General features: G+C 35.2%; 4 protein-coding genes across 4 annotated transcripts; 3 read left to right on the top strand and 1 right to left on the bottom strand.

Moving 5' to 3' along the window:
• Positions 1 to 288: 288 nt before the first annotated feature.
• On the bottom strand, positions 289 to 813 carry COX5A (Cytochrome c oxidase subunit 5A). The gene has a single exon (XM_011500438.1). The coding sequence runs from the start codon at positions 687 to 689 to the stop codon at positions 426 to 428; it is 264 nt and encodes an 87-aa protein (XP_011498740.1). The 5' UTR covers positions 690 to 813; the 3' UTR covers positions 289 to 425.
• Positions 814 to 2,542: 1,729 nt separating this feature from the next.
• On the top strand, positions 2,543 to 6,442 carry Iru (E3 ubiquitin-protein ligase Iruka). The gene is made up of 8 exons (XM_011500437.1): positions 2,543 to 2,816; positions 4,094 to 4,228; positions 4,728 to 4,873; positions 5,070 to 5,195; positions 5,409 to 5,569; positions 5,702 to 5,817; positions 5,884 to 5,981; positions 6,242 to 6,442. Exons 1-8 carry the CDS (start codon positions 2,730 to 2,732, stop codon positions 6,324 to 6,326), a joined length of 954 nt encoding a protein of 317 aa, XP_011498739.1. The 5' UTR covers positions 2,543 to 2,729; the 3' UTR covers positions 6,327 to 6,442.
• A 1,690-nt stretch (positions 6,443 to 8,132) lies between these two features.
• Positions 8,133 to 10,702, top strand: abo (de-etiolated protein 1 abo). Its single transcript, XM_011500436.1, has 9 exons — positions 8,133 to 8,400; positions 8,522 to 8,932; positions 9,002 to 9,139; positions 9,216 to 9,360; positions 9,427 to 9,535; positions 9,605 to 9,797; positions 9,869 to 10,152; positions 10,244 to 10,450; positions 10,519 to 10,702. Exons 1-9 carry the CDS (start codon positions 8,398 to 8,400, stop codon positions 10,700 to 10,702), a joined length of 1,674 nt encoding a protein of 557 aa, XP_011498738.1. The 5' UTR covers positions 8,133 to 8,397.
• Positions 10,703 to 15,336: 4,634 nt separating this feature from the next.
• Cdk7 (Cyclin-dependent kinase 7) lies at positions 15,337 to 17,310 on the top strand. Its single transcript, XM_011500435.1, has 5 exons — positions 15,337 to 15,534; positions 15,606 to 15,665; positions 15,764 to 15,872; positions 15,950 to 16,395; positions 16,798 to 17,310. Exons 1-5 carry the CDS (start codon positions 15,481 to 15,483, stop codon positions 17,143 to 17,145), a joined length of 1,017 nt encoding a protein of 338 aa, XP_011498737.1. The 5' UTR covers positions 15,337 to 15,480; the 3' UTR covers positions 17,146 to 17,310.
• The last annotated feature ends 108 nt before the right edge of the window (positions 17,311 to 17,418 follow it).

Raw genomic sequence — 17,418 nt, 5'->3', positions numbered from 1 at the left:
AAGTATGTTGTTTGGACTCGCGTTAGAGATATGTGTACAATACTTTATCACTGTGTACTATGTAATGTAATTTGTAAATATGTTGTCTGTACGTGTCATACTTAAGATTTGGTTAATTTTGATGTAAAAAATGAAAGTTTGCTCCAATCGTGTTCCAAACGCAAGTAACAAAAGGAACTAACGGAATGGGCAAAGAATTAAAATACAGTACATACATACCACTGTCTCTACTTTGAAACTCACCTTATTGCGAGTTAATCGAAATAACAATAAGAATAATCAGCGAAGTAGATTTTTGTATCGATTTATTCAGTACATAAGGTGACAAAGCTTTAACTTTTTTACTTTAACATTAAATTCTAACTTACATCTCTTCGCTCTTCTTACTCCCAACTAGTCTCTGAAAATTACCGTCCTTCGTTCTCTTAATGGAAATGCGTATCCTCCAGATATAATTCAGGCTTATCGTAGCCAAGCTCTTCTAAACTATTAATACCAAGCTCCGTTAATACAGGTTCGATCTCTTGCATTATGTAACAAAAGGCAATTGGATTGACGATGCATTTAAATTTCACCATCTCGAGAATTCTGACGGTCATTGCAAAATCGTTCAACCTTCTTGCCGCTTTCATCAAACAAGTAACGAGCTCTGGCTCCGGTATCTCCGGGAATTCTAAAATCAATAACATACAACGATATTACACCACTCTTATCGTACTTTATAAATTCACCTATCCCCTGCCATCCATCGATAACCATTCAACAATCGCATTGACGCACTATACGTTACATAATTCCATCATATTGTCTGGAAAAATTTCTCTAACCAACCCCCGACTCATCCAAAACAATATTGCGAATCACCCACCGACTCCAAGCCCAGGGCTAATCAATCGATCGAGGCATTTAAGTTGCGCCAACGCGCTACCCTCCCGCCACTCGATTGTTATTTTATTGAATTACCAGATATATGCCTGCAGACCATCTGCATGTCCGAATAAGTAATGTCCGGCTGATTGCAGAAATTTATGAGAAGTTTGTCTTTATCAGTTAACGTCACTGAAGTCGACTTGCTCGACTCCAACCGCGCCAAGATACCCCGACATGTCCTCGGCTTCAGCAGACTCGCTGCAGCACGCAACATATTCGCGATTTCTCTTGCACCTGGTGCACCACCCCTTGATTAATCAAATCAGCTCGATTGACAAACAAAATATACGATGTTCCTCGCTCACTCGCAGAATCCACCACGACTAGAGCATTCGCTGATCACTTCACACCGGACAATTCAGCCGACAATTCGGAATCCACGAGCCCCTCGCGCACCAACAGCCTCCGCCAATACCGAACTTCGGTCGAAACTTCTAGGCCGATGCAATAGGCGCCGCGTCCGTCTCCGTCCTCCTCCCATTCCATTGGCCGAGACGACGAGATCCACCGCCACATCGGAATTCGTCGTAAAGTGCGAGCGCGCCATAAGCAAAAATGATCCAGCGCGCCCAATAACCCACACGCACGCGCGCGCTGATACAAATGTATTGCGAGGTTTTGGCGGATGGGCTGGGGGAGAAAGAGGAGGAGGAAGAAGCAGCAGTAACGAAACGATCCCGTCCTCACAGTGGAACAATCTCTCAAGTTGCCCTTGCGAAGCATTACATGAGAATCGTATGTTGAGGAACGGACGGAAATGATCGTTAGTGAAGGACCGGATCGCATATTTTCCAAGATTTTTGATTCCTTCTCTCTTTACAGTCCACGTTCTTTCTCCCGCCACGTAATAATCGGGACATCATCGAGGAGGCGGCTGTAACCTAGATAGCGACAAGAGTCGGGTATAGACCTACCGCCCATCGTGGTCGCCACGAGATAGGGCCCCTAAGTTGCCTAATCCTGTGTACGAGAACGATGCATCGAGGCGTGGCAAGAAAGTTTCGAGCGGGTTATTTTGGACTTTAGCGTCGTCTCCTGGGATAAGGTTGCCTTACCACGATAGAGCTCGTACTTCTCGCGCGCTTCCAGCTTCTCTGAGGATCTACGTAGAAGCGGAACTGTCGATCGACGACGACAACGACGACGACGACGCAACGACAACGTAACGGCAACTACAACTACAACTACAACTACCTATACATATACCGCTACTATCGCCACCTCTGCCACCGCCACTACCGCCGCTGCCGCTGCCGCTGCCGCTGCCGCTGCCGCTGCCGCTGCCACTAATACTACTACAACTGCTACTGCCACTACTACCACTACGGCTAATACTACCGCTACTAATACCAACACTACCCGAAGCCAAGATCGGGAAATTCCGGCGCCAGCGCATGCACTAGTGTGTCTCACGCACTTCCCCACCCCGCCCCGACCCGACCCCTTGCCGGCGATCCCTCTCGCCGCCTCACGACCGATACCTCGTCGTCCCCACCATCTTCACACGCCGCTACCTCGTCATCGCCCACCACCGTCGCACCACGGCGCTTCGCCGCTCGCCCCGATCCCCCGGCCACTGAAGCCCTCGCCGTCGCCGTCGCCTTTGCTTTCGCCTTCGCCGTCCACATCCCGTCGGTGCGTGCGGGCTGCGCATGTGTGGGGTCCCCGTTGGTGAGGCTGGCCCTCTGGCAATGTGAGTGCACATTGTGTACCGACTGCGACTGGGTTGTGGGTAGTTCAGCAGTGGCGACTGGCGACTTCGGCCGAGAGTGGCGAGCGAGAGGAAGACGCGAGGAAACATGGCCGAAGCCATTGTGGACGGGACTTCGTCGATGACCCGATTTTTTTGCCACCGATGTAGCGTCGAGATCGAGCATTTACGCCCGGTAAGTGGCGCCCGGGCCTGGCCCCGCGACCGCCAGCCCGACATTCCGATCCCGCCTCCTCGTCTTAATACGGGCAACGGCTAACGCTCGCGCTCGCGCGCGCGCTCTCTCTCTCTCTCTCTCTCTCTCTCTTTCACAAACTCACATGCACATACACCCATCGTCCATCCGTCCATCCATGCATGCATTCACGCATCTGTACATCCATGCATTTATCCACCCGCCCACACCCATCCATCCATCCGTTCATCCATCCATCCATCCATCCATCCATCCATCCATCCGTCCATCCATCCATCCATCCATCCATCCATCCATCCATCCATCCATCCATCCATCCATCCATCCATCCATCCATCCATCCATCCATCCATCCATCCATCCATCCATCCATCCATCCATCCATCCATCCATCCATCCATCCATCCATCCATCCATCCATCCATCCATCCATCCATCCATCCATCCATCCATCCATCCATCCATCCATCCATCCATCCATCCATCCATCCATCCATCCATCCATCCATCCATCCATCCATCCATCCATCCGTCCATCCATCCATCCACACGTCCATACATCCATACATTTATACATTCATGCATTCATCCATTCATCATTTATCCATCCAGCCATCCACGCATCCTTCTGTTCGTCTGTCCGTCCGTCCGTCCGTTCGTCAGTCTGTCTCGTTCGCTTACTCGCTCGCTCGCTCACTCACTCACTCAATCAAGGCTACCGCACCACGGGTGCGATAAGGACGGAAAACGTGTAATACACGTACGTCGGCCGAGGCATGCATCGCCATGTATATCCGTGCGATTCCGCGAGAAGTTTTGGGGACGGGGGTGTACGGGCCTCGTCCTCGAGTCCTCGGACCGCGAATGCATGCGAGACGCGGAGTGATTGGCTGGAGAAGGTGACGAGAGGGACGGATGGTGGGTTTCGTTGACGGGCGACGAGCTGGGGCGAGGGGGGAACCGATCTCGAGACCCGGACTCGCGCACGTGACACTCGTGATGATGATGATGATGCCTGGTCCATCGTCCTTCGATCCTCTTCTATTCCTGCGTTCGAACGCTCGAGCGCTCGCTACCCCGACCACCCGTGGCAAATACTCTTAACGAATTCTCCCATCATGGGTGTGGGTCCAGCTTGGATACTCTCGCCTACCAAGGCCACCCATCGAGTATTCGAGTGAGCCCTTATGCGCTGGGGAGCAGCGATGATTATGCTTAGCTACAGTCTGATAGTGGTTTGTTGTTTACTTCGACAGGATTACACATGCCCAAGGTGTAACGATGGCTTCATCGAAGAGCTCGAGAGGAATAACACAGACAATGGCTCCAGAATGGATATGGATAATCGGGATCTCAGTGATCTGGATGCGGACGACGATAGTTTCGATGATGTACGATTTGCACGCCTTAGTCGTTCGCTAATTGTTTACCTCGAAAACAGACTTTATCAAAGTTTTGCCAAGTCTTTTGCCGCAGTCGAGTAGACGAGTAAATTGAATAAGCCTTTACGAGCCAGAATCGAATGCCCTACTCTCTCGGCCAGATGGGTTGCTTAGCTTTTTGCCCTTGTAGCAAGTGGCTAAAACGTAGGGGCTACGGGTGCAAACAATTTTATAAAGAAACTTAGGCATGTTTACGCCTTAACACTATGCAAAGCTATTATGCCACGTTTGGAACGTTCGCTCGATGCCACGTTCCCGCTGTTTAGCGATTAAAGTACACCGGTTAGTTTAAAATTAACGTGTAATCGACTTGGATGGCTTGTCGTTTGAGAATTTCGATGATTAATGACACATTGGATTTCATTGAGAAGTTTCTTTTCCGTAAACAAAGAGTACGACCGCAAATTGGCAATTGATTTTTATTTTCATGACAATGTTTTGTTGACAGTTCTCAGATTCCTTTGACTTACCAATAAATTTAATTAGAGCAGCGACGGAAGTATCACAAAATTCTGGTGCTAGGAATAACGGCTTCAGGAGATCGCCTGCGGTTAGAGATATAGCGGACTTTCAAGCGAGTCTTCGAAACACAAGGTTTTACAAGTGGCTCAGTAAACTTCAAACTCGATTCATTTTCATTAGTGTCTTCTGCTTAAGACGTAGAGTCACTTTCTTCGCTGCTTACGAGTGGCTTGTTATAGATAGTTTCTATAATGCGAGAACACTAATGAAAATGAAGGTCAAATTCAGCTCCGCTTGGAGTATCTTGGATTAAAGTAAAATTTTGCAGTTCTAGGAATCCACAGCAACAGCAGGGATTTCCACCTCAAATAGATAATTTAATACAGGACTTTTTTTTCAATCTTTCAACAATAGGATTTGGATTTCCTCAAGGACAAGGAGGTCAAACGCCCGTGTACGTACTAAACGTTAAGAATTTACCGACCTAATCTCTTGAAAATTTTCATGCGCGCGACAAAAAATAAAAAAAAGCTTTGCCCGTCGTAATTGCGCGTCCGAAATTAAGACGATGGATCGACACTGAGTCACTACTATCTGTCCGATATATCTGTCTATAATAGGAATTATCTCGACCTCCTAATGAATTAATGTAAATTCGATATGTTAGACTGTTCTTGGGCAATCCTGGAGACTACGTTTGGGGCCAAAATGGACTGGACTCTATTGTGACACACTTGTTAAACCAAATGGATGGAACTGGACCACCGCCATTACCTAAAAAGCAAATTGAGGAAATACCTACAACAACAGTATCACAGACGCAAGTTGGTAAGGGCTGTCGAGGGACGAAGCTTCATCGCTAAACTGTTAATTAGCTACCCAAGCTTCCCTCTCGCCTTTCTTCACTTTTCTTCAATGGAGGCTAGAGTTTTATAAGACTGATAAAGCAATGTGTTACAGATTGCAAACTACAGTGTTCGGTATGTTGGGAAGACTTTGTCCTTCAAGAGCCTGTTCGAGAGCTTCCTTGTCAGCATTATTACCACGAATCCTGCATCGTTCCTTGGCTCGAATTGGTAAGCATAAAGAGAAGGCTTTGATCGCCTATTTTCGCCACGTATTTATCATCTGTGTTGTTTTAGCACGGGACTTGTCCAATCTGCAGACAAAGTTTGGGAGATCAAACAACGGTCGATGCAAATCAAGATACGATTGGGCCAAGCATAGCTGCATTATTTAGGTAACAACTCGACGTACAAAAGCAATTTCAGAAAGTGTGCGTTACGCTGCTTTTGCCAATAACTTATCGAGGCACACGTTGTTAAACGCTCTCCTCCTCCATCACCTCCTCCCCCCCCCCCCCCCCCCCCCCCCCCCCACCCTTCTTAATCGATTTGAAACGTCGTGGGCTATTGCACACATTCTGAATTGCGATATGATATCGTCAATTGCATAATCGATGAAATGCGTAATAATTAATTATATTTCGTTTCACGTTAGAGCTGCAAACGAATCGAGTAGCAGCAGGACATCTTCGGCATCATTGGGTAGCAGTTCAAGAAATGATTCACCAAATGAAATTTGAAATTAATTTATCGCTTTCATATTAATTGGCTACCTTCATGTAGTGTAACAAAAACAGAATTTTTAACTTTTACGTATGCATTTTGAAATTTTTCGTTCTATTTTTTTTTTTTTTTTTTTTTTTTTTTTCCCCTCTTTCGATTAAAAATGTCACCATTGATAACGATTTTTAATTTCAAATGAGAACTTTCCTAGCTAAATTTGACTTTTGGCAAATGACAATCGAACTGCTCATAAATTATGTTCATTATAATTTATTTATTATAAAACATTTTTCAGGCACATCTGTTCACTTTTATATTTGATAAACCGCTTTTCTGGATTTAAGTTAATTTAATTATTTAATTGTATAGTAATTCATTCTCTTGGTAAATATTTAGTAAATGTTTGTTACAAACTGTTTAATTTTTATACATTTTTATGCAAGAGTGCATTTGTTTTAATTTACATAGAATTACTTATATATTTTCATTCGTATAAGTTGGTGTTTACACCAAAAGATAGTCGTCGATGTGAAATAATGAATTAATGAAATAATTAACGCTCTAAAATACTATTTTATTTGAATTTAATATCGTACGTACATGGATGATAAATTTTTTATTATTGTACATTGTTTTTGTTAACTTCGCTGCTTTGCCAACAGCATGGTCTAAAAAAAGTTCTCTTTAATAAAAGAAATATAGTACTATTGTTTAGAAAAGGATATTTATATTTTATATAGTAATTACTTTAAATAAAGGTTGCTTAGCTAAACTAATTTTCAAAGCTCTTATAATAGATAAGAATTCAATAATGATAAAGGAATGGCAAACTGTGAAGAGTTGTGCGATTTGTATATATTTTGTGTGTTAAGAACTAATGTTAATGATTTTTGCGGTAACGTAAAAACACTTGTACATATTTTTATTCTATTCTAATTTACAACTTGAATAAAGAGTTAAAAAGCAGTTACAGAAATTTAAGTTTACTGATGGCAAAGCAGAATAGATTTGCTAGTAAACTTTTCTGTAAAGATTATGATTCAAGTGTACTTGTACACCTTGATACATGTTTGTATAGAATGTAAAGTTAATAACATTAGTGATTGAAAATCAGAACATCGGACGAAGTGACGTACTACAATGGCTTCGGTTTGACGCTGTGTGAACAAAATAAAATGTAAACAAGTCGAGTGTAGAAGAAGAGAGAAATCGCATTGTACAGTTTACTAAACTTACAATGCTTGAATTATTATGTGAGATTATTATAAAACGTATTTCATCTTATAGAAATACATAACTTTTCAATTAAAAACAGAAATGCATACTTCGTAAGAAAGTTTTATAACTATAATGATAAACAAGAAAGAAAGAAAGAAAAAAAAAACATAACTCGATGCAGCATAATGAAGATGAAATATTTATTGTTCTTCGAATCTTGAGCATTCAAAAAAAAAACAAAAACAAAAAAAACAAAAAAAAAACCTATTATTTTTGCCATTTGTAAGAGCGTTTGAAAATCTTACGAAAAAAGAATTAGTGTTTCGCATTAAATCTTTTTGTGGGGCTGATGTAGCGTTTGTTTATTTTGTATCTTTATGTTTGAATAATTTTTAATAGATCACATTTTTATCATCAGCCTTATATTAACTGTTATTACATGGAAATTTACAATGTGATGCTACATCTGCTTTATAAATTATAAATTGTGTAAATTAGTACAAGAAATAAATCTTATATTTATTCCGGAATGTCGTTTTATTTTCTCTATAATTTTGCACATGAAAAATGTAGTAATCGACGTATTATCGACCGTGCGAATGACCAATTTAAATTTAAAAGGAAATGTTTTTTCCTCCATTACCTCCCGCTCCCCGTTCAATTATATCCTTTAAATCTGTGCATCCCCACGCTCACCCACACACTCGTGCATTATATAATCCATGTTACATCATTCGTTTGTATATATCCGTTATGGTTAGGTATCCTGTGAGATACAAATTTGCGAATAAAAGATAGTAATAGTAGATTTGTGGAAAAAATGGTTTTTAAGAATCATGAGTCGTGTGTCGAAAAGTAACCCCCTCGTACATGGTATTACGAAATTTATAATCATTTTACAATATTTCGTCGAAAACATTATTTTAGGTGATGTTTAGGTTAGTTTTAACTGGAACAAAAAGTTATTTATTTAATATAATTGATGTGTTGATAGAGAATGACAGAAAAGGAAGGCAATATCGAAATCGTAACAGAACTATGTCCTATCAAACCAAGAAAAATTGGACCACAAAATATAGCCATAAGATTACGACGAAGAGAAACTATGGGTTGTTCATATCCTGGAACACAGGTTCTTGTAGCCAGGCAATTTTACCAAAATGTCTTTCCCAATTATACGGTTGTCAATGTTGAGAAACCACCCTGTTTTTTAAGAAAATTTAGTCCAGATGGTAAGTATTTGGTGGCGTTTAGCGCGGATCAAACATCCATCGAGGTTTACGAATATCAAGGAGCTGCTGCGGCTGCGGATCTATTAGTTGGCTGTAAAGGGGAATATATTGGGCACAAGAACGACGAGAGATCATTCCACATTAGGAATCATATTTTTAAGCGATTTTTTAAGGTAACTATTACTGCTCCGTAGAATTGTAAATACATATTTTTTATTTAGAAAGAATTTTCTTATTCTTAGACAAAATGGATTATCAACGTAGTACAAAGTAATGAGCAGCTAAACAGAGAATGCAGTCTCTTTACAGACGATGGACGGTATGTGATTGTCGGTTCGGCTGCGCATATTCCCGATGACATAAGACCACACTTTTATCAGGTATGATTTCTTATTGAGACTCGAAATTTAGGTAATTTGTGTAAAAATTGAAATTTAATGAACATTTTGGTTATAGATCTACTCCAATAACGAAGCGTTAACCCCCAATCCCAGATCTCCTCTAGAGGATTATAGTATTCATTTAGTTGATATTAGAGGTGGAAAGCTCTGTGATACAAGAAACTTTAAAGTAGATAAAATTTATTTATCTCAAAATCAGGGTATATATCCAATAAGCTTCATAACGGTTAAAAAGTCCATTTACTTACTTATTCTCCTTTTCATAGGTCTCTATTTGTATAAAGATATTCTAGCCGTTTTATCGGTACAACATCAGACTATACATATTTTTCAATTATTAGATGGTATGTTTATTAATGTTCGTACAATTGGCAGGTAAGTCGTTTGATAATTAATATTACGTGTTAGATCATAGGCGAAAGTACGAAAGCTTTGATTTTTTAGGTTCTGTCTCGAAGACGAAGCCTATTTAGTCACAAGTGCCTGGCCTGGTGGGAATTCAAGGCCTTTTAAAGATGCGACTATCAACAGCTTAAAACACAAGCTTCTCGTCTATCTATATAAAAGAGCAGCGTACATAAGTGACACTACAAAGGATCCGTACGAATTGCGTCGTTTTTATCAGTACTTTGATCAGGTACGACAGATTGAAACAAAGTATCGATGACAAATTTATCTGCATTGTCAAATGAAAATCTCAATTTGCAGCTTAACTCTTTGAGAATGTGGAAAATGCAATTGCTGGACACGAATCACATTTTAGTCAGATATGCAAGCGAAGAAGTTGCAACGTTGCAAGCGAGCGAGCCACATGTTCAACCAGCCTTGCTAGTCGTTTACGACATGGCCTCTGCAAAAGTATTGGCAGCTTACGATAATGCATCGACCCAATTATTAACGCAGTTTGAAAACTTCACAGACTTCTTTAGAAACGCACGAATGAGTACAGACTGTCAATATATGTGCTCTCCGTCCAACAACATTTATGCACGGTACGTATTTTAAAAGCAATAAATCCATAAATAGTTTCTATGTGTGAATAAATCTTGAAATGTAAAATAAACATCTACACGGATTCAATAGATTGATGCAGCAAAGATTCAAGCAAACAATTATAAGCGCTCGCTATGGTGGTATTACAGAGGCAACCAAGAGATTACTCGCCCAATTACCAATTTGCGCTCAGTCCTATTCTAGTTCTCCCTACCTTGATCTATCTTTATTTTGTTACGATGATAAGTGGGTTTCAATGATGGAAAGGCCCAAGGCATGCGGAGAACATCCAATCAGGTAAAATCTAACGCCAAATTTAAAAGATACAATTTGCAATAACAATTCATGATTGTTTATTATTTTAGATTTTATGCACGAGACTCGGGACTTTTGAAGTTTCGAATGCACGCAGGAATCCTAGGAAGATCGACTCCGGTAATTGCAAGAAGATTGGTAGCTTTTACCTTTCACCCGACAGATCCATTCGCAATCTCGGTTCAGCGTACAAATGCCGAGTATATTGTTAGTTTTCACGTTCGTCATATTTAAAGAAATTATATATATATATATATATATATATATATATATATATATATAATAATTGTATATAATTGAACAAATGTGATTTTAAAACGTTTTGTATACAATAATATGTACAGAATTAAGCTTTAACTAATCGATTAATTACAATTGTATATAAGTAGAATTGAAAACAAAATATTGTACTAAAGATTAAATATAATATTTATATTTATAAATAATTTATTGAAAAAATAGCAGCAGCAGCAGCAGCAGCAGTAGTAGTAGTAGTAGTAGTAGTAGTAGTAGTAGTAGTAGTAGAAAAAAATCATGTACAAATTTTACGTGCTTCTGGCATAATTTTTATATTTCATTTAACGATTACATTTACTCATATTTTTAGATCATTAAATGATAAATCTAATTATCTTCGTTAATATAAAGTATTTTTTATATATTATAAAAATTAAGGTTGTTTTGTAAAAAATGTTGTAAGTTACTGCCAAGAAATGTTCGATTTAGAATAACTTTTTATACTATAATTCACATAAATTAAATGATGTTATGAAAAACTAGATAGTTTTTCCAAATAATAAAATTTTAATCTATTAAGAATTCAAAATTATAATGAAATTCTATTATTAGTTTTTTTTCTCTTTTTTTTTCTCTTCTAATTGTCCAATTCTATATATATATATATATATATATATATATATATATATATATATATATATAAAGAGAGAGAGAGGAGAGAGAGAGAGAGAGAGAGAGAGAGAGAGAGAGAAAGAGGGGTAGAGAGAGGTAGAGAGAAATAGATATTTAATAATATGTATAATATTATTTAATTCCGTTTTACTATTAAATTTTCTTGATCGATATATTTACCTTCTGTGGATTTTGGAAACTAGTATTAATTTACGTATATAAGATATAAAAATATTAATTGTATCTTCTACAATATTCGTGGGTAAGATATACTTTTTAAAATATTGGGAATAACATTCATAATTAATTTTATGATTTTCTAAATAATTTATTTCATTTAATTTATTTTTAAATACTTGCGTTAGTAAATGAAATTTTATATTTTGTGATATGTAAAAACGTGCAATTTTATTTTAATAAAATTTAATATTTGTATCAATAATAGAAAACGGTTTTTTTTATCAATAATATATAGGAGTTGTCAGGTATCGTAGAATTTGTTATGAATAAAAATTAGTTATAATATTTGTAACGAATTGTTATAATTTACGTTTGTATGTACAAAATACTGAAAATGTTATAAAGAATTTTTATAAAAATAAATGTTTTATGAATTTATTTACAATATAGATAATGTAAGTTGTATGTAATAAACTTTTTAATCGATTTTATTTATCAGTTATTAGTCTATATGTATTAAATTAGCTAAATTGTTGAAATTTGTGATGTATAAAAAATATTAAATCCTATATTACACATACATAATAGATAAATTCAATGGATAATTACATTTTGAATAAGCCTTTGAGGATTTGAAGCAATCAACACTTGGTTATTTAATTGAATAATAACGTTCGTTATTAATAAAAAGCATTTCATATATATATATATATATATATATATATATATATATATATATATATATATTTGGCTTATTATTTGGTCGATGAAATTAATTTACGAATGCCTCTGTTTTAATCGTTTGCGTTACAATTTTTAATATTTCGTCGAAGGAAAAATCATAAAAATCAATTCGGTTACGTTAAAAAATAAACGTTCGTAATAAAATGATGAATATTGAATTTTTATTGTCATAAAAAATTAAGCCGTAAAAATGAATGTTGCGAAGCGTAGCTACAAAATAAATATATATAATAAAAAAATATTATATCATTTATATTAATATAAAGTATATAATTATTGGCAGTATTAGCCGGAATCGAAAATATGTGAATATTATAAAAAATATTCTGTACATTTTAATAATTTTTAAAAATTAAAATTAATTTAAATTTTATATATTAATAAATACGGAAGTATATAGCTAAATACTATTGCTTCATTTTTTTTTTATTTTTTTTTATTTTTATTTTTTTTTATTTATTTTTTTTTTTTTTATCTTCTTTCTACCTCGTAAAGCTTCATTACGCGTTAAATGTTGCTTATAACAAAGCCAATAGTTATTGTATCTAAAGAATAAATTGTTTTAATAAATTGTTACTTGCATCTTTTTATCAATTAAGCGAGGACGAATGATTTCAGAAGCATTAATGAATATAATAAAAGAATTATTCCCTTGGTAGTCATCATTGATTTATTGGGGAGCATCATAAGATTTCGAAAAGTCAGTTCTTCAGATTTCGAAAAGGCTGTTGTTCAAAAAAAATATATATATATATATATATATATATATATATATATATATATATATATATGAAATGAAGAGTAAAACAATAATAATAATTAGATTCTTTTTTAAATTTTCATTAAGTCTTGTAGTTAAGACACATGATAAAATGTGTATAATGAAAATCCTAAATATCTTATTTCATTTGCAAATGATGAACTTGTTGTACTGTAAACAAATACTATGGATATATTTACATTAAATGCTCCGAGTAAATATGGAAAGACTTTGTAGAGATTAATAGCTTGGTTTCTTTCTATTTTGTATTTTGTATATTGTAGAACAGATACGGTAAAAAGTCGTTTTTTAATTGGAAATAATGATGAAATATTTCGCAGGGACATTTGACTGAAAATAATTAAAATTAATAGCTTCTGTTGAAAAAAAAGAAGAAAAAAATTCTCTTTATAAAATATAGAGAAATACAAAGGCGTACGTTTCTTTATTACAATCGAGACAATTAAGAATGAATATTACTTGAATTAAGATTTTTCGAATGCGGCGATGACTCACGTTTTTCCGTCCGCTATGAATAAAATTATCGGCAATTTCACGAATAAAATGTCAGCTATTTCAACGACGTTAATTCAATGAAGAAAAAAAGTTATCGATTGAGAATGATGAAATTGACCATCGTTTCAAGCCACGTGGCATATGTAACTTTTCCATTAAGGAAAAATGTATTACGTCAAGAAAAAAAAAAAAGTGAGCTTTGCCGAAACAACGTATCGATTAAATTCAACGCACGCGGCGACTGTTTAGAAAGTTCGTGTTCTTTATTAAAGAATCTGTACAATGAGAGAAGAAAAGAAATAAAGAAAAAATATAAATTACATATATATATATATATATATATATATATGGCTTAATATCTAGAATCCCGAGGTTTAGTTCTACTTTTATATTTATCTCGATCGGATTGGTTGGACGAAAATTCGATGCTTCGGCAAAATCATTTTGATTGTGCAATAATATACTGTTAGATTCGAGTTAATTTTCCTTCAGCAGCCATTGCGCTTTATACAACGAAGAGGGTAAATATAAGTGTTCAGGGCAGGAAAAATAATAAAATTTTACCAACTCTCGTCTTTTATTTCTATTAAAGTTAAATTTTCTCTTTCTTGTCACGTGCAATAGATTTCAATAGAAAATCAACAAATTAAAAAAGGAACATAATTGCGCACGTGATGTATGTACCGTAATACGTATGTACAAGCTGAAGAGTTAAAAATATCTAATACAATAATATAGTTATATTATTGTTATTATTGATAATTGGATATTTTACGTGAAATTATTAGGATAATTAAAACTTCATTATTGTTAGATATTGAAATAGATTAATTAATTTTGTATGTATTTATTTTGATAGAATCTATAATATAATAAGAGTATTATTTAAAAAATAATATCTCTTATAATCTTATAAGATCATATGATATAATAAGAGTATATTATTAAAATTAATTATTTTAACGTCATATAAGATCGATGGTTTAGCGATAGTGTTTGGCTTAACGAAATAATTACAACTAATCGTTATCGCAAAATAATGACTATTATAATTTTTGTTTGGAATGAAACTATTTTGCCAAATTTTCATAAATCGTATGAAAAATAATGAAAATTATTAGGGTATGTGAATTTGGTTAAAATAATAAATGAATCGTAATTTTTTAATCTTTAATGCTTGAACTCACCACTTTCAGCAAAGAGTTTACAATTTTTTGCACACGATCGTCGCATTATTTATTTATTACGTACTTATTGAATCACGAAGAAAGCAGAGTTGTCACTAAGATTATCAACTATTAATATTTATACAGTAAAATTAATAGAATAATATTAATTACTAAAAATGAAAAACATAAATAATTATGAATAATGGAAATTGAATCGAAATTTATTCATACGTTACGAAATGTTGTTGTTGTTGTTGTTGTTGTTTTTTTTTTTTTATAAACTTCATATATTTACCGTTTGAAACGAAGAGAATATTTTTCTTATCTCATAAGATTAAATTCAATTGGCGAATATTTGGAGTATATATATATTTTGTTTTTTTTTGTTTTTTTTTGTTTTGTTTTTAAATTGCCAAAGAACGAAATACATAGACAATTTGCATCAACTGCGTGTGCAATTACGGTGTAATCAAAGGCATCTAAATACATCGGACATACATGACTATGTATCATTGCATACACATTCGCGTGCAATGTGTGCGTTTATTATGCGACTGCGCGTGCACATATATATATATATATATATATATGTAAATATGTACCGGCCGTCACGTATAATCTTTGATAGCGTGAAAACTAATTTATGCGATTGATAGGTCATAAATGTTTAATTTATATAAATTGTCATTAAGTTAATTAAAATTTAGATAATTTGTAAGGATAATTTCATTAGGATGGTGGATAAATTGAGAAGATACGAAAAAATTGATTTTCTTGGAGAAGGACAGGTTAGATTACTCATTGCAAAATAAGATTTTAATATGCAATTGTAACGATTAATATATTTTATTGTCTTTAGTTCGCAACGGTTTATAAGGCTAAGGATAGTTTGACTGATAGAATTGTCGCTGTAAAAAAGGTTTGCTAGCACTTAATGCACGTTTTAAGGAAAAAGAGAAAAAAAAAAGAAAAAAAAACAATGGTTGAGAGTTCAATTTTAATTGGTTTTTTTTTTAGATCAAAGTTGGAAGCCGTGCTGAGGCTAAGGATGGTATAAATAGAACAGCACTTAGAGAAATTAAATTATTGCAAGAATTAAAGCACGATAATATTATAGGATTATTGGGTAAGCGTTTCGTTACGTTAATATTCTAATTTTTCCCTCTCTAAATTCATAATAATCGTAAGGATCGTTGTTTACAGATGTTTTTGGCTACAAATCTAACGTTTCATTAGTCTTTGATTTTATGGACACGGATTTGGAAGTTATAATAAAGGATAGCAGCTTGGTATTAACACCCGCAAATATCAAGGCTTACTTGATACAGACTTTACAAGGTCTAGATTATTTGCACTTTAACTGGATTCTTCATAGGGATTTAAAACCAAATAACTTGTTGATTAGTAGCGAAGGTGTTTTGAAAATTGGTGATTTTGGTTTAGCTAAATTTTATGGTTCTCCTAACAGAATAAATACCCATCAAGTAGTTACAAGATGGTATCGAGCTCCGGAGTTGCTGTACGGCGCAAGACTTTATGGCACTGCAATTGATATGTGGGCCATTGGTTGTATATTGGCCGAATTGTTACTTCGTACACCATTTTTACCAGGGGAGTCTGACTTGGATCAATTGACTAGAATATTTCAGGTAGCGTAAATATGAAGGAATTCTTAAAATACAATTTTTATCCAAACTCGATGTAATATTTATTATTTAAAATTTAATTTATCAATAATTTGATTTTCTGCAAAATTTACCTCAATTATACAATTATACTTTTGCATAATCGTAGTGGCATAAGAGAATAATAATAGTAAAAGAATCAAATAATTATAGCATTTAACGATACTTTCATTAATGCACAAATATATATAATATTTTTCAACAATATACGAAGTATTTTTACACTCGAAAGATACAAGGTATAGACAAAATTATATTTATCGTACGATATTTTATTATTTGCATCGTCGTTTTGCATGAATTTACAATATGCTTATGAGTTAGAACTTGTACTATGAAAAATAATATCTAGAATGATATTTTTAGGCTTTAGGAACACCAACCGAAGAGACGTGGCCAGGAATGACACAATTACCAGATTTTATTCAGTTCAAACCTTTTCCAGCAATACCGTTGAAAGATATATTCACTGCGGCGGGTGATGATCTTCTGGATCTCCTTGCCAGTCTATTAAATATAAATCCTTTAGAAAGGTGTACTTGCGATCAAGCTCTACAAATGCCTTATTTTAGTAATAATCCACCGCCTACTCTAAAAGCTAAATTACCATTGCCGATGACAATCAAACGGCAGCCCGAAGAGAAACCCAGCTTAAAGAGAAAATTATTGGAAGCGACGGATGGTGCTTCGCTAGCAAAAAGACTGCAATTTTAATATTATAATAAATGCTTTAGATGAATTTTATTCTGCATTTCGTTGAATGATGAGAATGCATGAATTATGTTGTACATAACTTGTATACTACTTAAGAGTTGAAATCTCGTCGATAGTTAAATTTTCAAACATTTATTTTCCGAAGGTTTTCATTTTTTTATGCGCCATGGGGATTAAAATTTCAGAGCAAAAATGGACTTGATAAGCTACTTGTAAAGTAAATTCATACACGTAGATGGAGAAATAATTATAATAATTCAACTTTCAAATGCA

The sequence above is a fragment of the Ceratosolen solmsi genome, unplaced genomic scaffold, assembly GCF_000503995.2.
Source record: "Ceratosolen solmsi marchali unplaced genomic scaffold, CerSol_1.0 scaffold56, whole genome shotgun sequence".
Taxonomy (NCBI): Eukaryota; Metazoa; Arthropoda; class Insecta; order Hymenoptera; family Agaonidae; genus Ceratosolen; species Ceratosolen solmsi.
The sequence above is the reverse complement of the archived record's forward strand: the minus strand, read 5'-3'. Positions and strand labels throughout refer to the sequence as shown.